Source organism: Oncorhynchus tshawytscha, linkage group LG06 (genome assembly GCF_018296145.1).
Source record: "Oncorhynchus tshawytscha isolate Ot180627B linkage group LG06, Otsh_v2.0, whole genome shotgun sequence".
Lineage (NCBI taxonomy): Eukaryota > Metazoa > Chordata > Actinopteri > Salmoniformes > Salmonidae > Oncorhynchus > Oncorhynchus tshawytscha.
In genome coordinates, this window is record NC_056434.1 from 38929366 (window position 1) to 38953526 (window position 24161).

The 24161-nt window shown below is 44.1% G+C and overlaps 2 protein-coding genes across 6 annotated transcripts; both read left to right on the forward strand.

Annotated features, from left to right (window-relative positions):
* Nucleotides 1-12: 12 nt before the first annotated feature.
* On the forward strand, nucleotides 13-1733 carry gdpgp1 (GDP-D-glucose phosphorylase 1). The gene has a single exon (XM_024423805.2). The coding sequence runs from the start codon at nucleotides 516-518 to the stop codon at nucleotides 1629-1631; it is 1116 nt and encodes a 371-aa protein (XP_024279573.1). The 5' UTR covers nucleotides 13-515; the 3' UTR covers nucleotides 1632-1733.
* A 6433-nt stretch (nucleotides 1734-8166) lies between these two features.
* Nucleotides 8167-23849, forward strand: agbl2 (AGBL carboxypeptidase 2). Of its 5 annotated transcripts, none has more exons than XM_024423807.2 (23): nucleotides 8167-8420; nucleotides 8607-8653; nucleotides 9611-9677; nucleotides 10059-10205; nucleotides 16502-16681; nucleotides 16883-16990; nucleotides 17133-17283; nucleotides 17423-18089; nucleotides 18253-18395; nucleotides 18552-18711; nucleotides 18859-18985; nucleotides 19061-19161; nucleotides 19279-19397; nucleotides 19468-19534; nucleotides 19623-19736; nucleotides 19967-20053; nucleotides 20166-20279; nucleotides 20537-20594; nucleotides 21479-21706; nucleotides 21978-22002; nucleotides 22167-22550; nucleotides 22767-22907; nucleotides 23356-23849. In XM_024423807.2, the coding sequence occupies exons 2-23, from the start codon at nucleotides 8618-8620 to the stop codon at nucleotides 23621-23623; spliced, it is 3492 nt and encodes a 1163-aa protein (XP_024279575.1). In that variant the 5' UTR covers nucleotides 8167-8420; nucleotides 8607-8617; the 3' UTR covers nucleotides 23624-23849. The 5 variants fall into 5 exon arrangements, with proteins under 5 accessions (XP_024279575.1, XP_024279578.1, XP_024279577.1 ...); XM_024423810.2 differs by having other exon boundaries at nucleotides 21584-21706; XM_024423809.2 differs by having other exon boundaries at nucleotides 19626-19736.
* Nucleotides 23850-24161: the final 312 nt, after the last annotated feature.

Below are 24161 nucleotides of genomic sequence, written 5' to 3' on the forward strand. Positions count from 1 at the left end.
ATCACGTGCCTCAATACAAATCGCTGACGCAGGAAGAAAAGCAGAGCGAAGATGGATCCTATCCACATTGACTTACAGTTTACGTATTTATTCCTTCAATTATTTGTATAAATCCTGAATAAATACAGGTCATTGACACTTTTCTAATATTACGTGGAAAACTTTTATTTAGAAAATTCTGAAATTCTGAGATCCGGAAGTACTTTTTAGTGTTGTTGCGGAGACGCTGATAAAATATGCCATGTTTTTAGTTGCTTCCTGATAGTTGTGGTAAATAACGTGGTTAAACTACTTATAGATTAGCGGTTAGATATCGATTTTTACATAAACTCAACAGAAATGTAATTTATTTTCTACGCTGCTGATTCAGATAACGGTGCGTTAGCTACATGCTATTTAACTTGAGATAAGACTCGGCGTTGTCACTCCATGCCATTCATCTCATTGTTGAAACGAGATACATCGTGCCACGTAACGTCTGGGTAGCTACCGGTGCTAATATTTATTGCAGACCAATGGAGGACGGCAAATCGCCAACACGTTTTGTCTACTGTAACCGAGATTTTGCTGACCATGTTTGCTGGTCTGGATGTGGTGACCGAACTGCCTCGATGTCTAAATTTGACACGACAATTCAAGCCGGATGGACTGACAGGATGGAGAGGGGGCTATTCCGTTATCACCTGGGCGACTTGGAGACAAGAATTTTACCTGGGCCGGCTCGGTATGTGGCCCAACTGAATATTCAAAGAGGGATAGAGCGAAGACAGCCTCAGGAAATATTAAGCATCAAACAAAACTTTGACACCAAGCAGTTCAACTTCAACAAAATCAATCCAGAGGAAGTCATTTTTGAGATGAGTAAGCAAATTGAGCCTACGTCGCAACCCAAAGGTGGGGGCCCCTGTAAAGAAAATGGACACCCATGTGATGAACTCTGTAGAATTATGGTGATGGTCAATGTTAGCCCATTGGAATTTGGTCACTGTTTATTAGTTCCAGAGCCCACCCAGTGTTCACCACAGGTCCTGACCCCCGCTGCCATCCAAATCGGAATCGAATCTGTGCTGCTGAGTTCTGACCCGGGCTTCCGGGTGGGATTCAATAGTCTTGGTGCGTTTGCATCTGTCAATCATCTCCACCTTCATGGATACTACATGAAGCAGGAGCTAAACTTAGAAACTGCTTCAACCCAACCCTTAGTGCCGGAAAAGGGATTTTACCGTCTGAGAGACTTCCCCATCGGCTTTATGTTCTACGCTGAAATGGATGACCTTGAGAAAGTTGTCTGTGCCATTAGTCAGGTCACAAACTCATTGGTGGAGAGGAACAAGGCACACAACCTGTTTTTCACTCGAGGCTGCCCACCTGGGAAGCCTGATGTGCGTGCCAGGCGTGGTGTGCGCATTGTCGTGTGGCCTAGGAGGTCCTGCTTTGGTGCCAAAGATGAATCTGCCTTCAATGTGGCTCTGTGTGAGCTGGCTGGACATTTACCATTCAAGAACAGACATGACTTTGAACACAGCACTGAAAAAGATGTGATGGCCATCATTCAGAGGTATCTGCTGCCTGACCAACAGTTTCTTCAGTTGGAACAGCAACTTACTGCACATTTACAGAAAGACATTTAAGCCTGATTTACCTAGAAGTGAACAATTGGATGTATTATATTTCATGGGCATTAAAGTATAACTCAACAAATCTCAACTGAATAAAACATACTTGAAATCGCAGTAACTTTTTTTTCCTTTTTCAGATGTATTACCACAAACGCTGGCGTAATGCAGTTTCTCTGTTTTTAGAATGTACAATTGTCCTGTATAGGATACCTGAACCTGCATGACAGGAGCGGTCCTCCAAACCCAAATAATATGCGCCTTTGTGCATACATTTATTTTGGCCCCCCACACCAAACTCGATCATGACACACAGGTTAAAATATCAAAACAAACTCTGAACCAATTACATTAATTTGGGGACAGGTCGAAAAGCATTAAACCTTTATGGCAATTTCGCTAGCTAGCTAGCCAATTTGTCCTATTTAGCTAGCTTGCTGTTGCTAGCTGATTTGTCCAGGGATATAAACATTGTGTTATTTTACCAGAAATGCACAAGGTCCTCTACTCCGCCAATTAATCTACACATAAAGCGGTCAACCGAATCGTTTCTAGTCATCTCTCCTTCCAGGCTTTTTCTTCTCTTGACTTTATATTGCGATTGGCAACTTTCATAAATTAGGTGCATTACCGCCACTGACCTCGTTCGTCTTTGTCACCCACGTGGGTGGGTACCTGCTTCTATAAACCAATGAGGAGATGGGAGAGGCAGGACTTGCAGCGTGATCTGCGTCACAAATAGAACTGACTTCTATTTTAGCCCTTGGCAACGCAGGTGATAATTGAATAATATAGATTTCTAAATGTATTTTGCAACGCGACGCAAGCGGTGTGGTCAGCCTGTTAGCTTCCAAGTACATATGGAAATTAAAAAGGTTTATGTAGTAATGGCTTTTGAGGGTTACTGTCAATGATTTATTACTTTAAACATTTTTTACATCCATGACAGCGCACAGGTATGTCAGTGAGCATACGTAGCTTACTTCCTTTCCTCCCCACCATATTAGAATAACTTCACAAACAATTTTAGGCCTCACAGGTTGCAAGTTACTCCTCTCATCCAGCATTAGGACTACACTGATCTAGGTGAGAAACCAGGGGAGGACCACCCTCAGTGAGTTTGTTTCATAAAAATTGTGAAACATTAAAAGTTATCCTTTTTAGATACAACTACTAAATATAGTCAAAAGTCACCAAATAGTTGATGAAAACATTGTTTTTCAAGGAAGATCTACAGTAGCCTCAGCAGCACTGTAGGGCAGCACCATGGTGTAGCTGGAGGACAGCTAGCTTCTATCCTCCTGGGTACATTGACTTCAATACAAAACCTAGGAGGCTCATGGTTCTCACCCACTTCCATAGATTACACAGTAATTGTGACAATTTCCAGAGGACATTCTCTAACCTATCAGAGCTCTTGCAGCATGAACTGACATGTTGTCCACCCAATCAATGGATCAGAGAATGAATCTAGCACTGAAAGCATAAGGTACAGCTAGCTAGCGCTGTAGTGCATAAATGTGGCGAGTAGTTGACTCAAAGAGAAAGACAATAGTTGAACAGTTTTGAACAAATTAATTTCTTCCAAAATTGAGAAGCGAGAGAGCTAGCTATTTTAGGTTGTATATATTTTTTACTTAGCTAGTGAATGCAGCTAGCAAGTTTAACCTACTCAAACACCCAGCTCAAACAGAGAGGGATGCGATGTTAGCTAGCTTGCTATGGCAATCCAACACTGGAACTTCAAGGTTAAGCTTTTGGTTTTAGTAATTTATTGCCACCATGGCGTGCCGGTGTAACTTCTAAACTGATTTCTGACTGTACTGAATGACAGTTTACTAATGTGTTAGTCCTGGTATGTTGACTATGACGTGACAACCATGTAGGCTGTGTGTAGTGGTTAGCAGTCTTGATATGAAGGTTTGGCTTGGAACGTTTTTTTTTGCCTGGTCACAGACAGCTGATGTGTTGTGCACTGAAGCCCACAGGCAAAGGGAAAAAGTGAGAGGAGAGCACGTAGATAGTTGCGAGAAGGAATGATATATACAACAAGCAACGTGATCATGCTGTTTTTATGTGGCTTCTATGAAAGTGAACTGTGTTTCGGTGTGATCAGGGGTGTATTCATTCCTTAAATTCTGATAAAACGGGGATAAACATACGTGAATTTGTCCAATAGAAACGTATGTTTCCAACTGTTGGGACTAATGATTACACCCTAGATCAGCTAGATGCAGGCAAGAGTGTGCAAGGCGGTATTGAATGTGTCACTGTGCCTTACCTTGATTGCTTAAAATTATCTCGACCAGTGCACATACGTTGTAAACTTTAAGTCATAAGCTTTGTTTTAGCAATGAAATGATGGGTACAGGGAAAATTTGAGTATCATTTAGTAGCCTAAACCTATCGATGTTATATTGGGTGCTGGGTGAATGAAATATGAATGACAGTCGTCCAATATGCTGTAATATAAACAAGGCCATGCTCCTAAAAAAATTATCATCCTCCCTCATCTTAAATGGCACTGACCACCACTGTGAGCAAAATAGTTGACAGTGGCCTGTGTGGGCCTTTTGGAAGTTCATGCAGCCCCTGTCAATTAAATATTTACTCCAATCATTGCACTCTTACACATTTTCCCCATTGTGACTTTTATTACAGAACATTGATACGCTTCCTGCTCAGTGTGGCTTCTCATGTGCACAGTCAGATCCCTATTGCAAATGAATAATTTACTACAAACATATCTGCAATGTGAGTTTTGATGTGATGTTTCATACTTTCTGTGGCCCAAAAACATTTCCCACATACCACAAGTAGGTTATTTCTCCTTCGTATGAGTTTGCACGTTTCATTAATGAACCCATGTAGTGGAAAGATTTTCCATACACTACTTTCTACACACTTCTATGGCAAAGTGCATTGTCATTTTGCCTGGGTGATTTCAGATTGGGCAACACTGTGGATTTCTTACCCTTAGTGTTTATACGGGAGCTTTGTCTTTACTGTCCATGTTTTCTTTGATTTTACTGGCTTTACCTGAGGTCCTCCAATTACCATCCTATCCACGTTTTTACTCTTGAGCTGCTGAACAGTATGGATTCCCTGCAGAGATGGGCTGAGAATCACTAGTTGGTTCTGATACTCTGTAGTAATCTCCACCAGTTTCTGTTTGTGCAGTTGAGGTGATGGGTAGAGACTCTTCTTTTCCATCATTTTGGGCATGATAAAGATTGGAGTGCAGAGTTGGATCCTCACAGTCATATTCCATAAAGGCAGGAAAGAACATGGAGTCTTTGGTATCATCTTCCAGTTCTTGAGGCTGCTCTTCACACTGACTGGTTCCGAGTTCTTCCTTTATCTGTGTAGGCTCTGGGTCTTCCTGTCCCAGGCTGGGCCTCCACTACTGCACACAGTGCTGCTGCTCAGGGGGAACCTCTCCAGAGACTGACTGTTGACAGAGGATGTCTGGAGGCAAGTAGAAAGGAAGGACCTGAGATGTAGAAAACCCGTAAGCCTACAAATAGGAAATTCAGACAAACGACATAGCTATGTACGTGTAAAAGCTGTGTTATTTTTCTATGAAACAGATAATATCAATATCAACTTCAAGGAAGTTGGTTCTGAAGTGTCTCTCCTATATCTGAGAGATAAGATCAGGAATAGTTTTTTTTTTTTTTTTTTTTTACATGTATTTAACCCCCTTTTGTTGTGCATTTGACAGACTCCATCTACACGGCATTCAGACCCCTTGACTTCTTCCAAATTGTTACGTTACAGCCTTATTCTAAAATGGATTCATACACACAATAACGACAACAGGTTTTATACATTTTTGCAAATGTATTAAATAAAAAACATAACTTATTTACATAAGTATTCAGACCCTTTGCTATGAGACTCAAAATTGAGCTCAGGTGCATCCTGTTTCCATTGATCATCCTTAAGATGTTTCTACAACTTGATTGGAGTCCACCTGTGGTAAATTCAATTGATTGGACATGATTTGGAAAGGCACACACCTGCTATGTAAGGTTCCACAGTTGGCAGTACATGTCAGAGAAAAAACAAAGCCGTGAGGTCTAAGGAATTGTCTGTAGAGCTCTGAGACAGGATTGTGTCGAGGCACAGATTTGGGGAAGGGTACCAAAACATTTCTACAGCATTGAAGGTCACCAAGAACACAGTGGCCTCCATCATTCTTAAGTGGAAGAAGTTTGGAACCACCAAGGACAACAATCTGTGCAGCACTCCACCAGTCAGGCCTTAATGGTAGAGTGGCCAGACGGAAGCCACTCTTCAGTAAAACGCACATGACAGCCCGCTTGGAGTTTGCCAAAAGGCAGCTAAAGGACTCTCAGACCATGAGAAACAAGATTCTCAGGTCCGATGAAACTAAGATTGAACTCTTTGGCCTGAATGCCAAGCGTCATGTCTGGAGGAAACCTGCCACCATCCCTACGGTGAAGCATCATGCTGTGGAAATGGCAGCATCATGCTGTAGAAATGGCAGCATCAAGCGATGCTCCCCATCTAACTTGACAGAGCTTGAGTGGATTTGCAGAGAAGAATGGGAGAAATTCCCCAAATACACGTGTGCCAAGATTGTAATGTCATACCCAAGAAGACTCGAGGCTATAATCGCTGCCAAAGGTGCTTCAACAAAGTACTGAGTAAAGGGTCTGAATACTTATGTAAATGTAATATCAGTTTTATGTTTATAAATTTGCAAACATTTCTAAAAACCTGTTTTTGCTTTGTCATTATGGTTTATTGTGTGTAGATTGATGGGGGGGACGATTGAATCCATTTTAGAATAAGGTTGTAACATAACAAAATGTGGAAAAAGTCAAGGGGTCTGAATACTTTCTGAATGCATTGTATATGGTTACTCCCCTGTGAGTCCTCATGTGACCCGTCAGATTAGTGCCAGTCCTCAAACATTTGTCACAAAAACAGCAATGGTATGGTTTTTCACCTGTGTGGATCCTTGTGTTGCTTTCAGATGTTCACTCTGAAACAAGCCTATGCCACAATCAGGGCAGACATATGATTTCTCCCTTGTATGAGGCCTCATGTGCACTCTAAGATGGGAACAAGTGCTGAATGAGTCCTTGTGTGCACTGTCAGCTTTCAATACCTTACAAAACATTTACGACAAATGTTACACGTAAACTTCGCTGTAAGGTGCATTTGCAGGTGATCTTTCATACTTTCCGAGGACTCAATGCATTTTTCACACACACCACAAGGATATTCTATATCCATTGTATGAATTTTCACATGATTCACTAAAGAACACATGTAACGAAAAGACATGCCACACACCTTACAATGACAGGAAGCATTATGACGTTGACTGGGTGATTTCAGATTGGATGACTGTAGAATTCATACCCTTATTATTGACACAGGAGCTTTGTCTTTTTACTGTCCATGTTATATTTGATTTGCCAGGCTTAAAACCTGACTGAGGGACTTAACTTTCCACCCCATTGACTGCAGAACAGTCTGGATTACTGATTACTACTGGTTTGTTCTGATACTATGTAGTCCTCTTCATAAGGTTCTGTATGGATCTATTTAGTTGAGGTGCTGGGGAGAGATACCCTTTCTTCATTAACTTAATGTTGACCACGATAAAGATATGAGTGCAGAATTAGGTTCTCATCACAGTCACTTTTCACACAGACAGGAGTGAATATGGAGTATTTGGTATCATCTTCCAGCTTTGGAAGCTGCTCTTCCCACTGACTGGTCCTGAGCTCCCCACGTTCCTCTGTAATATGTGTAGGCTCTTGGTCCTCCTGTCCCAGACTAGGGCTCCACTCTTGCACACAGTGCTGCTGATTAGGGGGAACCTCCTGATCACCATGGAGAGTGAGCTGCTGGAGGTCTGGATGAAATGACAATGTAAACGTCATGAGTCGCCTAGGGTAGACTGCAATCACAAAACACAATACACAGCATTAACATTGAAAACACAAAAGCTGATATGAGTCGCCCAATAAATACTGTACATTTTGTAGAGTAGTCGAACTAGACAAACTAACGAACCTGCTATGTGTAGCCTGATCTCAGGTTTAATAACAGCGACTTCAAGCAGCCTTTGCAGACAGTCGTTTTCCTCCTTTGAAGGGGAAAGTTCTTCCTGGTACTCAGTTTGCGTTTTATTCAACTGCCCAGAATATCTCATCAACAGCAACTGTTAATCGCTCGTTGAGAAAAACCTGTAACAACTGTATTCAATATTTTTTTAGATAATGCAAGTTGCAGCTAGAAAGCTACCTTCGTGTGCTCTACCCATGCCCGTGCTGAAAACAAAAGGTGAACACTGCACGTTATCCTGATCTTGCAGTAGCAAGCTAGGTATTGCCGCCACCACGATCAAAGCAAAGCTACAAACAAGACAACCGGGTTGCGTTCAGTTCATTTCAACGTGTGCTACGTTGCGTAACGGTTTGAGGTGCGTTTGCTCCCGTTTGGTGGGTGTGATCACTTGAAATCGCAGAACTCGTGCAGCACACAGCCCACCATACAATCTCTCTCTGGCCCCCATAATCACAACGGTATCAAACTGGTCGTTCAGTACAGTATCGTTTCCGTTGAATTAAACGTTCAATACCGTTCTCTCGTACTGCACGCACCCCTGATCCCATGGCAACGGTGCACGGAACATTAGTTGCTAAGCAACATTGTAGTGAAAGTTATTTTTTTGCTAGCTGCTACTAGTCAAGTGACCTAGCTAGCTATGAAGTTCACCCACACTTTTCTTGCAAGTCAAGACGTGTTTTTCATTCAAAGGTTTGGGGTTTTGTCTAACGTTATTTGCTGTTAGGAATGTTCAATAATATGTGATAATATCTGAGAAGCTGTAACCAGTTACCACTTGTTGTTGTTGGTCTAAAGTTCTGTTCCTAGCTAAGTAATGTTAGCTAACTTAGCAAGCAACGTGTGAATACTAACTTCTGTGGGAATTCTCTTTTGCAGTTCCACCCAGGATGTGCCCAGCATTGAAGACAGACACAGAGATACTGGTCAGTACTATAGCTAGTTAGTTAGATGAGAAACATTTTAACATAAGCCATAGGCTACATTATTTTATTACAAAGTATCCTAATGCCAACAAAACACAAACGTGATTGTTGTTGTGATCAGGTAAGATTGTACTTGTAACGTTACTAGTCAGGACCCGGTTTCCCGATAGCGATGGAATTTCGTGTTTTAATTATGCATATTTCCTACAGAGGCAGAAGATGTAACATGCGTTTCACAAAACAGAGAGAGGTTTGCTGTGCGTCGTTGGAGCATGATGTGTCGATCCTGATAGGATAGAAAGAAAGGGAGCGCTGCTCTCGGATCAGCTTTCTCCATTCAATTCTTTCCTTAACATTATCATTATATCACAAAACTGACGAGGGATCAGCTCCTAGAGAGATATAACTACCTACGGCTCTAAATATTGAGGTGGCTTATTCTAATGCTTACCCCCCTTAGCCTAAAAGTATAAAATATAACTAAATTGATTGAACATTAAATTTATTTCAATATGATTAAAATAAGCCTATAGCCAACTGTTTATATGTTAATGCATCATCTCGGTTGCTTGTTTTGATTAATTGCAAAGACACTGGCAACTTTGTTTTTCTAGTCAATTTTGGTCAGAAGTTATCAGCGGTCACAGAGAGATGGGTAAAATCATGTGATTTCATGTTTAGCTGTTCTACGAATAAATAGTCTGAGGCGGGCGCTAGATTACGAGCGTTTTCAAGTGCAACGTTAATAACGATGGATTTGAGAATGTCTCGGAGATTTAACGATGCTCCAACAAAGGTTCTAACGATTCATTTAGCCATAAGATGCTTTTGGGAAACCGTCCCCAGATGTTTTACGGTTACTCACATATTTACAGTATTTTTACAAAATGATTACAATAATTGCAGTAGTCTATCACCTAGCCTGCTAAATGCAAGCTTCATCTGATTTATTCTAAGAGGACATCAGAGAATGCCTATGAGAGACTCATCCTGCACCACCTACAGCACTATGGACTCTTTACAAGTAGGTTGGCACTTGGCAACCTGACACAATTACTGGAAACTCAAGAGGCTTGCCTTGCATCATTTGTTTACATACATGTTACTTGGTGAGACCTGACCCACATCATTCCACTCTCTGTCAAATTACCATGCAATTTAATCCTGCAAATCAATCAATTCAAGGGCACCAATCTTACCCCAACAAACAAGATGCCATTGTGACCTTTTATACAGTAGTTGAGCATAGTACAATGGATTGTGCTACTGCTACTCTTGCCATATTAGCCAGTTATGTAACATGTTTACATACACAAATAAAATGTTTATGCATTCTTTGCTATAAACCAAGAAAAAAAAACATTACAGAGTGCTTCCCTCAGAAATGTCAATTCTCTCCCCTCAGGCACAGATAATTATTTCCAAGGCAACCTCTTAAGACAAAGATGGAGGGATTCCCACCACCCTGGCTCCAGCCACCCAGGCACCCACTCCTCTGACAGCAATAATTCCAACATGGAGGATGAGGAGCAGGAGCCTGGCAGGAGGGCATGTAAGATGAGAGCCAAAATATGGACATGCAAAAAGTGACAAATGGGTCAACATAGCGAATAAAGCTATTTTACACTTGAACTATAACAATTTACTCTTCATCTGGATAGTAGTAGGGTAAGGGTTTTTGTTAGCGGTGTATAGTTGCTAAATGGTTAAAATTGGATTTGTGGTTAAAGTGTTAAGCAAAGCCCACAAGTTTATGTCATGGGCAGATAGTGATGACTGATAAACAAGAGGGCTGGTATACCTTGTTGTATTTCACAATAGAGCGTGATTCCCAGGCTTCTCCAATGCTGGGTCATGTTACTTTTGGATGTGATGCAGCAGTGTAATCCAGTTGATTAAAGCAATCCAGTCCACCTGCTCCATGTAATACCTTGATTACAGGATACAGAGGGCGGTGTCATTTTAGTCATCTTTTAAAGCCCTGTCATCCCAAAAGACCAGATTAGATCTCTATTGAATGCCTCTGCTAGTTACGGTTAAGCATCTTATTATTAGCGTCTACTACCATCAATCGGCTTTGTTTTTCTCAGCAGGATAGATCAAATATTATACATATAGTGCATTCGGAAAGTATTCAGACCCCATGACTTTTTCCACATTTTACATGAGAGCCTTGTTCTTAAATTGATTAAATTCTTGTTTTTCCTCATCAATCTACACACAATACCCCATAATGACAAAGTGAAATCAGGTTTTTAGAAATGTTTGCAAATGTATTAAAAAACAGAAATACCTTATTTACAGAAGTTTTCAGACCCGTTGCTATGAGAATCGAAATTGAGCTCGGGTGCATCCTGTTTCCATTGATCATCCTTGACATGTTTCTACAACTTGATTGGAGTCCACCTGTGGTAAATTCAATTGATTGGACATGATTTGGAAAGGCACACACCTGTCTATATAAGGTCCCCAAGTTGACTGTGCATGTCAGAGCAAAAACCAAGCCATGAGGTCGAAGGAATTGTCCGTAGAGCTCCGAGACAGGATTGTGTCGAGGCACAGATCTGGGGAAAGGTACCAAAATAAATCTGCAGCATTTAATGGTCCCCAAGAACACAGTGGCCTCCATCATTCTTAAATGGAAGACGTTTGGAACCACCAATACTCTTCCTAGAGCTGGCCGTCTGGCCAAACTGAGCTATCAAGGGAGAACAGCCTTGGTCAGGAAGGTGACCAAGAACCCGATGATCACTCTAGCAGAGCTCCAGAGTTCCTCTGTGGAGATTGGAGAACCTTCCAGAAGGACAAACATCTCTGCAGCACTCCACCAATCAGGACTTTATGGCACATGGCAGCCCACTTGGAGTTGCCAAAGAGCACCTAAGATTTTCTGGTCTGATGACACCAAGATTGAACTCTTTGGCCTGAATGCCAAGTGTCACGTCTGGAGGAATCCTGACACCATCCCTATGGTGAAGCATGGTGGTGGCAGCATCATGCGGTGGGAATGTTTTTCAGCGGCAGGGACTGGGAGACTAGTCAGAATCGAGGGAATGATGAACAGCACAAATTACAGAGAGACCCTTGATGAAAACCTGCTCCAGAGCGCTCAGGACCTCAGACTGGGGATAAGGTTCACATTCCAACAGGGCAACGACCCTAAGCACACAGCCAAGACAACACAGGTGTGGCTTCGGGACAAGTCTCTGAATGTCCTTGAGTGGCCCAGCCAGACCCCGGAATTGAACCCGGTCAAACATCTCCAGAGAGACATTAAAATAGCTGTGCAGCAACGCTCCCCATCTAACCTGACAATGCTTGAGAGGATCTGCAGTGAAGAATGGGAGAAACTCCCCAAATACAGGTGTGCCAAGCTTGTAACTTCATACCCAAGAAGACTCGAGGCTGTAATCGCTGCAAAAGGTGCATCAACAAAGTACTGAGTAAAGGGTAGATGTAAATGTGATATTATGTAAATGTAATATTTCAATTTATTTTTAATACATTTGCAAAAATGTCATTATGGCATATTGTGTGTAGATTGAAGCAGATAAAAAAAAATAGATTTTATCCATTTTAGAATAAGGCTGTAACATAACAAATTTTGAGATAAGTCAAGGGGTCTAAATACTTTATACAGTGTAGACATTGTTAATGTTGTAAATGACTGTTGTAGCTGGAAACGGCAGATTTTTAATGGAATATCTATATAGGTGTACAGAGGCCCGTAATCAGCAACCATCACTCCTGTGTTTCAATGGCATGTTTTTTAAATTAATTAAAAAAAAATTGATTTCACCTTTATTTAACCAGGTAGGCTAGTTGACAACAAGTTCTCATTTGCAACTGCGACCTGGACAAGATAAAGCACAGCAATTCGACACATACAACAACACAGAGTTATACATGGAATAAACAAAACATAGTCAATAATACAGTAGAACAAAAAAACAAAAAGTCTATATACAGTGAGTGCAAATTAGGTAAGATAAGGAAATAAATAGGCCATGGTGGCGAAGTGATTACAATATAGAAATTAAACACTGAAATGGTAGATGTGCATAAGATGAATGTGCAAGTAGAGATACTGGGGTGCAAAGGAGCAAGATAAATAAATAAATACAGTATGGGGATGAGGTAGGTAGATAGATGGGCTGTTTACAGATGGGCTATGTACAGGTGCAGTGATCTGTGAGCTGCTCTGACAGCTGACGCTTAAAGCTAGTGAGGGAGACATGAGTGTCCAGCTTCAGAGATGTTTGCAGTTCGTTCCAGTCAGTGGCAGCAGAGAACTTGAAGGAAAGACAACCAAAAGAGGAATTGGCTTTGGGGGTGACCAATGAGATATACCTGCTGGAGTGCGTGCTATGAGTGGGTGCTGCTATGGTGACCAGTGAGCTGAGATAAGGTGGGGCTTTACCTAGCAGAGACTTGTAGATAACTGGTAGCCAGTGGGTTTGGCGACGAGTATGAAGCGGAGGCCAACCAACGAGAGCCTACAGGTCGCAATGGTGGGTAGTGTATGGGGCTTTGGTGACAAAACGGATGGCACTGTGATCGACTGCATCCAGTTTGTTGAGTAGAGTTTTGGAGGCTATTTTATAGATGACATCACCGAAGTCGAGGATCGGTAGGATTGTCAGTTTTACGAGGGTATGTTTGGCAGCATGAGTGAAGGATGCTTTGTTGCGATATAGGAAGCCGATTCTAGATTTAATTTTGGATTGGAGATGCTTAATGTGAGTTTGGAAGGAGAGTTTACAGTCTAACCAGACACCCAGGTATTTGTAGTTGTCCACGTATTCTAAGTCAGAGCCGTCCAGAGTAGTGATGCTGGACGGGCGAGCAGGTGCAGGCAGTGATCGGTTGAATAGCATGCATTTAGTTTTACTTGCATTTAAGAGCAGTTGGAGGCCACGGAAGGAGAGTTGTACGGCATTGAAGCTCGTCCGGAGGTTAGTTAACACAGTGTCCAAAGAGGGGCCAGAAGTATACAGAATGGTGTCGTCTGTGTGGAGGTGTATCAGAGAATCACCAGCAGCAAGAGCAACGTCATTGATGTATACAGAGAAGAGAGTCGGCCCGAGGATTGAACCCTGTGGCACCCCCATAGAGACTGCCAGAGGTTTGGACAACAGGCCCTCCGATTTGACACACTGAACTTTGTCTGAGAAGTAGTTGGTAAACCAGGCGAGGCTATCATTTGAGAAACCAAGGCTGTCGAATCTGCCAATAAGAATGTGGTGCTTGACAGAGTTGAAAGCCTTGGCCAGGTCGATGAATATGGCTGCACAGTAATGTCTCTTATCGATGGCGGTTATGATGTCGTTTAGAACCTTGAGCGTGGCTGAGGTGCACCCATGTCCAGCTCTGAAACAAGATTGCATAGCGGAGAAGGTACAGTGGGATTTGAAATGATCGGTAATCTGTTTGTTAACTTGGCTTTCGAAGACCTTAGAAAGACAGGGTAGGATAGATATAGGTCTGTAGCAGTTTGGGTCTAGAGTGTCACCCCCTTTGAAGAGGGGGATTACCGCGGCAGCTTTCCAATCTCTGGGAATCTCAGACGATACGAAAGAGAGGTTGAACAGGCTAGTAATAGGGGTTGCAACAATTTTGGCAGATAATTTTAGAAAGAGAGGGTCCAGATTATCTAGCCCGGCTGATTTGTAGGGGTCCAGATTTTGCAGCTCTTTCAGAACATCAGCTATCTGGATTTGGGTGAAGGAGAAATGGTGGGGCTTTGGCGGATTGCTGTGGAGGGTGCCGGGCAGTTGACCAGGGTAGGGGTAGCCAGGTGGAAAGCATGGCCAGCCGTAGAGAAATGCTTTTTGAAATTCTCAATTATAGTGGATTTATCGGTGGTGACAGAGTTTCCTAGCCTCAGAGCAGTGGGCAGCTGGTAGCAGATGCTCTTATTCTCCATGGACTTTACAGTGTCCCAGAACATTTTTGAGTTAGTACTTCAGGATGCAAATTTCTGTTTGAAAAAGCTAGCCTTAGCTTTCCTAACTGCCTGTGTATATTTGTTCCTATCTTCCCTGAAAAGATGCATATCACGGGGTGGGACTAAAAGCTTCATTAAATAGTACCCGCAAAACACCAGTCTCAATGTCAACAGTGAAGAAGCGACTCATCGATGCTAATGCAGAACGCTACAGGATGTTTTTGTGCTGGTCAAGGGCAGACAGGTCTGGGGTGAACCAAGGACAATATCTATTCCTAGTTCTACATTTTTTGAACGGGGCATGCTTATTTAAGATGGTGAGGAAGGCACTTTTAAAGAATAGCCAGGCATCATCTACTGACGGGATGAGGTCAATGTCATTCCAGGATATCCCAGACAGGTCAATTAGAAAGGCCTGCTCGCAGAAGTGTTTTAGGGAGCGTTTGACAGTGATGAAGGCTATTCCATGCGAGAAATTGCCAAAGAACTGAAGATCTGGTACAATGCTGTGTACTACTCCCTTCACAGAACAGCACAAACTGGCCCTAACCAGAATAGAAAGAGAAGTGGGAGGCCCCGGTGCACAACTGAGCAAGAGGATAAGTACATGAGAGTGTCTAGTTTGAGAAACGGCCGCCTCACAAGTCCTCAACTGGCACTTTCATTAAATAGTACCCGCAAAATACCAGTCTCAATGTCAACAGTGAAGTGGCGACTCCGTTGGACAGAGGAACTCTGCCTAGAAGGCCAGCATTCCGGAGTTGCTTCTTCACTGTTGACGTTGAGACTGGTGTTTTGCGGGTACTATTTAATGAAGCTTATAGTCCCACTAAGCGCAAACCAGATGGGATGGCGTATTGTTGTAGAATGCTGTTGTAGCCATGTTGGTTAAGTGTGCCTTGAATTCTAAAAAAGTCACTGACCGTGTCACCAGCAAAGCACCATCACACCACCTCATCCATGCTTCACGGTGGGAACCACACATGCAGAGATAATCCGTTCACATACTCTGCGTCTCACAAAGACACAGTGGGTGGAACCAAAAATCTCACATTTGGACTCATCAGACAGATTTCCACAGGTCTAATGTCCATTGCTCGTGTTTCTTGGCCCAAACAAGTTTCTTCGTAGTGGTTTCCTGGCAGCAATTCAACCATGAAGGCCTGATTCACGCAGTCTCCTCTGAACAGTTGATGTTGAGATGTGTATGGACTGTGTGAAGCATTTATTTGGGCTGCAATTTCTGAGGCTGGTAACTGTAATGAATTTATCCTCTGCAGAAGAGGTAATGTTGGACTTAATGTTGGATTTCTGAATTGACTGACCTTCATGTCTTAAAGTAATGATGGACTGTCATTTCTCTTTGCTTATTCGAGACATAATATTGACTTGGCCTTTTACCAAATATCGATATCTTCTGTATACCCTCCTACCTTGTCACAACACAACTGATTGGCTCAAACACATTAAAAAGGCAAGAAATTCCACAAATGTACTTTTAACAAGGCACACCTGTTAATTGAAAGGCATTCCCGATGACTACCTCATGAAGCTGGTTGAGAGAATGCCAAGAGTGTGCAAAGCTGTCATCAAGGCAAAGGGTGGCTACTGTGTGTTATTTCATATTTTTGATGTCTTCACTATTATTCTACAATGTAGAAAATAGTACAACTAAAGAAAAGCCCTTGAATGAGTAGGTGTATCCAAATTTGTGACTGGTACTGTATATATACATATGGTGGTAGTACGTGCCAGGTGCACTGGTTTGAGTGTGTCAAGAACTGCAACGCTGCTGTTTTGACTTACACTACTGTTGCATTTATGTTTTTCCTGTACATAGGTATATTTTTGTCATGAAATTCTATCACCTTTTTTTGTGATGTTTTCTATCTATCCCCCAGTCACCTTGCACCTGGGACAGGCCCTCAGGACCAGGCAGCTGGTGATAGATTTTGACGGGGAGCGTCCCATCCCCCGGCTTAGGGAGCCCCTGGACCTGTTTGCCATCCCCTCCACCCCTTTCCAGGGGGTCCGCTGGCCCATTGAGTATGAGGTCTTCAAGGAAGCCATACACCACATAGGTACATACCACTGAACTGTATATGCTGTAACAAACACTAAGTGTTGTTTTGACCTGTGCAGTGTTTTGAACAGTCCAGAGCTATCCATTACAGAGTTCTGTTTCTCAGTGGGCTCCACATTTTTGAACTATTATACAGTATCGTGTTAATCCAAATTGAAATGTTGTTGTTATTGAAATACTGTATATTGCTGTGTTCTAGAGTGGGACCCTCCAGACCCAGAGCCGTTCTACCAGCCCACGGGCCATGAGAGGGCCCCCATGCCTATCGGGGAGGAAAAGGGGAACGTGGTTTACTGCATTGACCCAGGTAACCCTAACTCTATGTCAGTAACCCTAACTCTATGTCAGTAAGGTATATAGTGGTGCCCTTAGTAGGCTTTCATTTTCTGACAGTGTTACCTCTCTCACCTGTCCTTCTAGCTCCTGTTCTTATTCTTTCCCCTGTTTAGGCACAAAGACCTCCTACTTCACCTACTCTCGTGTGGGAGGAAGCCGGGGGCCCATCAAGAGCTCCACCTCTTGTGCCATGCATCAGGACAAGTCCACCCTGGCCTTTGAGTCACGCTTTGAGAGCGGCAACCTGCAGAAGGCAGTTCAAGTGTGAGTCTACTGAGCCTGTATAACTGTTTAACCTATTTACAATTTACAAATTGTTGCTAAGTTGCAGGGAGGGTAACTGTGTGTAGGGAAGAATCTTTCCTTCTCACTCTCTTTCTATCCCCCTCTCCCCCTTACACAGCGGTGTCCATGACTATGAGCTCACCCTCCGCACCGACATGTACACCACCAAGCACACGCAGTGGTTCTACTTCCGGGTCAGAAACATGAAGGCGGGGGTCACCTATCGCTTCACCATAGTCAACCTGATGAAGGCTAGCAGCCTGTACTGCCTGGGCATGAGGCCTCTGCTCTACTCTGAAAGAGCCGCCTGGGAGAAGGGAGAGGGCTGGCGCCGAACTGGCTCCAACATCAGATACTACCGCAACCATCACCACCAGGCTGAGCAGGACAACAACACTACCACCAACACAAAGTCCCTACACTCCCTTACATGGACCGGCCAGTTCCCCTACGACTTTGACACCTGCTATTTGGCCCACTGCTACCCCTACACCTACTCCCACCTGCAGCGCTACCTCAGCCGCCTCACCTCCAACTCGGCCACCGGCGCCTACTGCAAGCTGCGGGTGCTGTGTCGCAGCCTGGCTGGCAATGCTGTGCATGTGCTGACAGTGACATCACCAGGAGGGGGGTGGATGGATAGGAGTGCCAAGCGGGCGGTGGTGGTTACAGCCAGGGTGCACCCCGGGGAGACCAACAGCTCCTGGATGATGCAGGGCTTCCTGGACTTCCTGCTAGGAGAGTCAGACGACGCCAGGCTGCTGAGGGAGACTTTTGTGTTTAAGGTCGCTGACGCACTTTGGGCCTTTTTATCTTTGTAAATATCCATGTGTTTCATTTATGTATTTGACTGCCATGTGGGATAAATTACGTTTTCCCTTCAGAATTAGAAACAACCAATAAAGACACTCATGTTGATTGTTGTGTTTCTCCTTTGCGGACTTGCAGGTGGTGCCCATGCTGAACCCAGACGGGGTGGTTGTGGGGAACTATCGCTGCTCTCTGGCCGGCAGGGACCTGAACAGGAACTACAATACCCTGCTGAGGGACTCCTTCCCCTGTGTCTGGCACACCAGGAACATGGTCAAGAGGTGAGAGGCGGGAAGCAGGAGGATACTCAAACAGATGTGACACAGTCATGCCTTTCTAACCTATGGAGAGGTTTGTCAGTTCACTCTGCCTTTTCTGACCTCTGACCCTGTTGCCATGGTTTTCCCTCTGTCCTTGTTGTTGCCTTGGCACCCAAGACTGATGGCTGAGAGGGACGTGGTGTTGTATTGTGATTTCCACGGTCACAGTCGTAAGAACAACGTCTTCATGTATGGCTGTACCAACAGCGATGACGCCACACAACGGCTCCATGAGAGAGTCTTCCCGCTCATGATGAGCAAGAACGCCAATGACAAGGTTCCAATCCCATTGAAATAAAGAAAATATTTTTTTTTTTACTGCAGACCTGGCCAAGAAGGCATCTCCAGTATAAAACCACAGTACATTTATGTTATAAATCACAGCTAGGGAGTCAAACACAATGTTTGTGCCCTCTTCCTGAAGTTCTCGTTCAGGAGCTGTAAGTTCAGAGTTCATCAGAGTAAAGAGGGAACAGGACGTGTCGTCATGTGGAGACTAGGCATCAGGAACAGCTACACTATGGAGTCCACCTTCGGAGGCTCCACTCTGGGTAAGCATGCACAGGGTGTAGAGTGTGTATATGTGTATGCATGCTATAGAGCTTCATTTCCATTCTGTATTATAGGGAACAGGAAGGGGACCCATTTCACCACCAGGGACCTGAAGTCTCTGGGGTACTACTTATGTGACACACTGCTGGACTACTGTGATCCCGACCCAACCAAGGTGAGTGGAGTCAACCTCTCACTACCACAGTGACCAAGGTTACATCTCAGCTTGTCATGTTGATGAACCATAATGTGTATGTGTGTGTGTGTGTGTGTGTGTGTGTGTGTGTGTTAGACCAGTCACTGCCTAGCTGAGTTGCGGGCGATGTTAAGGCAGGAGCTCAGAGAGAGGTTGGGCCGGGAGGTCGACTCTGATGGATCTCTCAGCGTCTCCATTTCTGACATTGAGTCCAGGTAAGGAAGGTTTTAGAGCATCACACACACACACACACACCTAAATGTCCTTTTTGTGTCTCCTCCACAGTACCAGCGGCTCAAACAGCACAGAGTCTGATGGCCTGCCTGTCCACCTACTGAACCGAATTGATGAGGTGCCGTTTGAACCTTAACCTTCGTATGACCTCAGTTATGTTTGTGTACAATAGCTTTTACTGAGTCTAATGCCAACTTATTTTCTAGCAGAGCCAAGTGAAGAAGAAACACCTGAGGAGTGGTAAGGAGAGGAACAGACTGAGACAGGAGAGAGTGAGAAACGTCGACCCAAAGGTCCTCCACAGGAACATCAAGAACATAGTGAGAAGAACACAAACACACACAACACATTAGTGCAGCTCATCCACCAGATACAATGAAACATACAGTGGTCCCTAATACATAAAAGGCTGGGAGAGACATACAGACAATATAGCGTGATTGGGCGAGTTCGTTTTGCATTGCCTTTTGCCCCGGAAGGGTGGAGATTTCACTTTAGGAACAAAACAAACTCGCCAAATGACATTCTTCCTCCTGTCTGTTCTCTGCAGGACCCTGTGCTACCCACTGAGGACATGGTGAAGGTGAGGATCCAGGAAAAGACGGTGGCCGTGGTCAGAGAGAAGAAGAAGAGAGAGGTATGGATTAGAGAGAGAGAAGCTCACACTCTTCCTCATTTGCTTAGACAGATTGTAGCTTTTGCATTTCCCCAGTATCGCATGCGCTTCTACTTCTGATGTAACGGTATAGGTGCCGTTTGTGGTGAAAGTGAGCCGTCAGACAGGACGCTCCTGGATCCCCCATCCCACCACTCGCATTGGGGTCATAGGCCATGTGACCCTCTGGCAGGAGGAGTCAGAGAAGGTAATGGCTGCCATTCACCTTTCAAGCCCTACTGCATGTTGATAGTTTTGCATTGTCATTAAAGTACTGTTACAGTTCAAATTTTCTCAAGGTATTTCGCAACAACCTGGGCCTAGAACCCCCCCACCTCCCTTCCAACCTCTTCTCAGTAGGTCAATGCACTCTGAGCATCCCCACCCCATCAAACTTGACAAAAGGCATGAACGAGCAGTGATTGTTTTGTCCTAGTCTGATGCTCAGCATTAACTGTGTTCCAGAATGAATACCTGGATGCTGTAAGGGCCGCATACCTGCGTACTCAGCCACCTGTCACAGGTACATGGATAGACTTTTATCATTAGGAATGGATTTAGTTTTCTGGCCACGTGACTAAAGAAAAACTATTTTTTTTCTTTCCCAGTTTACATGCAGAATGTTCAGGTTGACATTTATTGTCATGAATCTTGCCCTGTGTAATGAACAAGATGGGAGACAGAGAGCTGGTTTCAAGCGCAGCAGGTGTTTATTTGTAAAGGACCACAGGAGGAAGGTAGCTGGGTCCAGGGGCAGGCAGAAGGTCATACACAAGGGGTCCAAAAAGGCAACAGTACAGGCAGGGAAAAGGCTAGTAACGTAGTCCGGGAGATCAGGCAATAGATTGATAACAGGAAATCCGATAGGCTAAAGTACAGGCAGGGAATAGGCAAATGGCGTCGTTAGGGAGGCAGGCCAAAACTATCATACACAGGAGGATTAATTACAGGAAACCCAGCGCTTCGAATAGAAGTGTGTCACAAAACAAACAATACCTCACCATGATGGGGTGCAAAGAACTGAACTACATAGTGTGTGACAATGACATACAGGTGTGTGAACAGGTGATCAGAATTCAGGTGATTGGGATCTGGAGAGTGAGCTGCGTTCAGGGGATCTATGTGTTTGAGAGTGTGAGCTGGAAAGTGAGCTGCGTTCAGGGTATCTACGTGTTTGAGAGTGTGAGTTCGAATCAGACGTTACACCCTCTGCAGAGTGGCTACTTGCTGGCACAGTCACAAAGTAATACAATATTATCTTGACCCTAACCACAATGCTAACCCTAATGCCTAACCCTACCCTGAAATTAATTAATTCATTTGTACTTTGCAACTGGCCCATATAGCAGAAATCGCTCAGTTCAGCCTCCAGGGCAATATTTATTACAATAAACATCCCTTCCTCAGAGGAGCCGGAGGAGGAGCGGCTGCAGTATTGGAGTCCCCAGCTGCAGTTTGGCTCCTCCCAGGCCCCACGGCCGGGACCTCAGCGGCGCCCCTTATCTTTTACAGCTGTACAGCAACGCGGCTTCTCTGTGCCTGTGCCCACCTCGAAGATCAGGGTTCACACCACCCCCATTCAGCAGCAACCCATGCCCTTCAGCCCCGATCACAGAAGCCACGCTGGGATGAGAGGTGGGTTGGAGCGCAGAAATAGAGTGGGTAGAATGAATGGTACAATATTGACATGAAGAACACACACCCAATATGAAGTTAGGTGTTCGCTAACTGGAAAGTAGTATGATAGTAGAATTAAAATAGTATGACAAAGAACTGCAATCAGGAGTGTCGTCAGTGGCATTCTTTTCCACCCCACAGTTTAACAGATGCTAATCAAACATTCCAAATATTGCTATTGTAAAGATGTTCGATCAGTATGAATGCTGTTATTACTCTTGTCTTTCAGAGAGGATGCCTGCTTTACACACCAGGTAACTACAGCAAAACATAGCGGTAAAATATGCTCTTTATTGAAAGTTGACTTAATTTATGACTAAACATACAGGACTGGGACCGTACATCGTCTGCATAAATATGTCAATGTTAAATTGGGCAGTCTGTCACACACGTGTGTTTTGTGTTGGAAATGTGTCAGTTCTCCCCCAGTAGTTCCGGGCATGCAGTGCAGGGTGGTCCCTGAGTTCATCCCGCCACAAGGCCTGGAGCCCTGCCGCTCTTCCAACGTCTACCCAGCCAAGTCCCACCACCAGTGGCCACGCCCAGATAAACAAGGCCACGCAGCCCGGGTCTCCAAACGCTACTACATGCCAGAGGCTCCAACCTCTAACACAGATGTCCTAGAGCCCCTATGGAGGAGCCCAGAAAGGGACTGCACAGCAGGTGTATCAGACGCTATGCCTGTGGGTGAGCAGGACCAGAGTGGTCCTCAAGCAGCCTTTGAGAAGCCACCGAGTAAACCTGGGACAGACGGTAACTCCTTCCTGCCAGACCTGAGGCACATAGACTTCAGAGGGAAAAGGTTACTGTCCTCTCCACACCAGGCATTTTGACTTTCTAGTGCGTCTAGTTATAGTGCTGTACATAATATACGGTATATTGGTATACACAGTATAATACAGTGCATATACAACAGATGTTTATTTATGTTTCTTTCACTCTACATGTGAGAATAACTCTCTCCCTCTGAGGTCCTGCCCCAGCTATAACCCCTCTTCTCTCCATCTTTCCTCTGTAGCCATGGCTGTCTATGGGGAGACCAGGCAGGGGCTGGAGTACAGAGGCAGGGCCCCTCAAAGAGAGAGCCGCTGAGGGGGGGAGAAGGCAGGCGTGTATGTGGAGGAGATGCAGCAGCAAGGCGTGTGAAAAGCAACCACAGGTACTGAAAGGGTATGCCACCCCTTGGCTTATACCAGTTTTATATTTAAGCAATAAGGCCCAACGAGGAGTTATATATGGCCAATATACCACGGCTAAGGGCTGTTCTTAAGCACGACGCAACGCGAAGTGCCTGGATACAGCCCTTAGCCATGATATATTAGCCATATATCACAAACCCTCAAGGTACCTTATTGCTATTATAAACTGGTTACCAACGTAATTAGAGCAGTAAAAATAAATGTTTTGTCATACAAGTGGTATATGGTCTGATATATCACGGCTGTCAGCCAATCAGCATTCAGGGCTCGATTCACCCAGTTTATATGGTTCTTTATCTTACCAGCTAGTACGTCTAAAAACTACAGTGAAACGCTGAACTTGCTTGCTCTCAGTGGAATGCTTAACTGGCATTCAGAGCTAATTTGAATGGTACCCATTCTTCTCAGGTTGGCCCAGCAGACATTGCAAGAGGAGGATAAACAGGAAATGGGCATTTTACCCCAGATGTCCTCGACCACCCACACCAAGATAGATCATGTGCCCCGACAGCTAGACAGTCTACGTAGGCTCCAGAAACTCAGCCTGGCCAATACCTCCAGGTTCCACTCCAGTGGGAGAGGGGCGGAAGCAGGGACAGGGTTGGATCTGGAGAAGAGGATGGTCGCCAGACCATCAGGGTCTGCCCCTCCTCGCAGTACAGCACCTTTGAGCTGAGAACCAGGCAGGGACACACATTGGCAAATGTACCAGACAGACTGCTGATACGAACCCCTGAAGATGGGCAGAGACTATAGGAAGTTTCTGCTCTATTTTGACCACAAGAAGATGTACAGCACATTGCCTTTCAGGTGGATATCGAAATTACATGTATTTTTGCCTTGATTGTGTGACTTTCTTATTTGATGAGTCTACGTGTCACTTTAAATCTAACTGAACTGTTTTGCATACTTTTTATAATATTTTGTATCCATTTTTCATAATGTAAATTATTTATTTTTCATTTCTCAAATGGGGGCGTAATCAGATTGAGTCACTCCCAATGCAGAAGTTATTTCTGTTAATCAAGAGACAGCTCATCATTAATCATAAAGTATCATATAACATCAGTCCAGAAAATACTGTCTCAGTATTACTGGGCAGCCCGCGTAATATTATCAAACTGTGTATGCATGTCTTCATCATTCAGACACAATGTTACTATAGCATAAACCTTGTGAAACATAGATATTTAGCAGACACTTATCCAGAGCGA

What these genes read in the sequence shown, in the direction of transcription:
- gdpgp1 (XM_024423805.2), top strand. Translation starts at nt 516, where the DNA reads ATGGAGGACGGCAAATCGCCAACACGTTTTGTCTACTGTAACCGAGAT.
- agbl2 (XM_024423807.2), top strand. Translation starts at nt 8,618, where the DNA reads ATGTGCCCAGCATTGAAGACAGACACAGAGATACTG. An exon ending in GGGAGACTTTTGTGTTTAAG is followed by an intron (nt 18,090 to 18,252) that starts GTCGCTGACGCA and finishes GCGGACTTGCAG; the next exon opens with GTGGTGCCCATGCTGAACCC. An exon ending in ACCAGGAACATGGTCAAGAG is followed by an intron (nt 18,396 to 18,551) that starts GTGAGAGGCGGG and finishes TTGGCACCCAAG; the next exon opens with ACTGATGGCTGAGAGGGACG.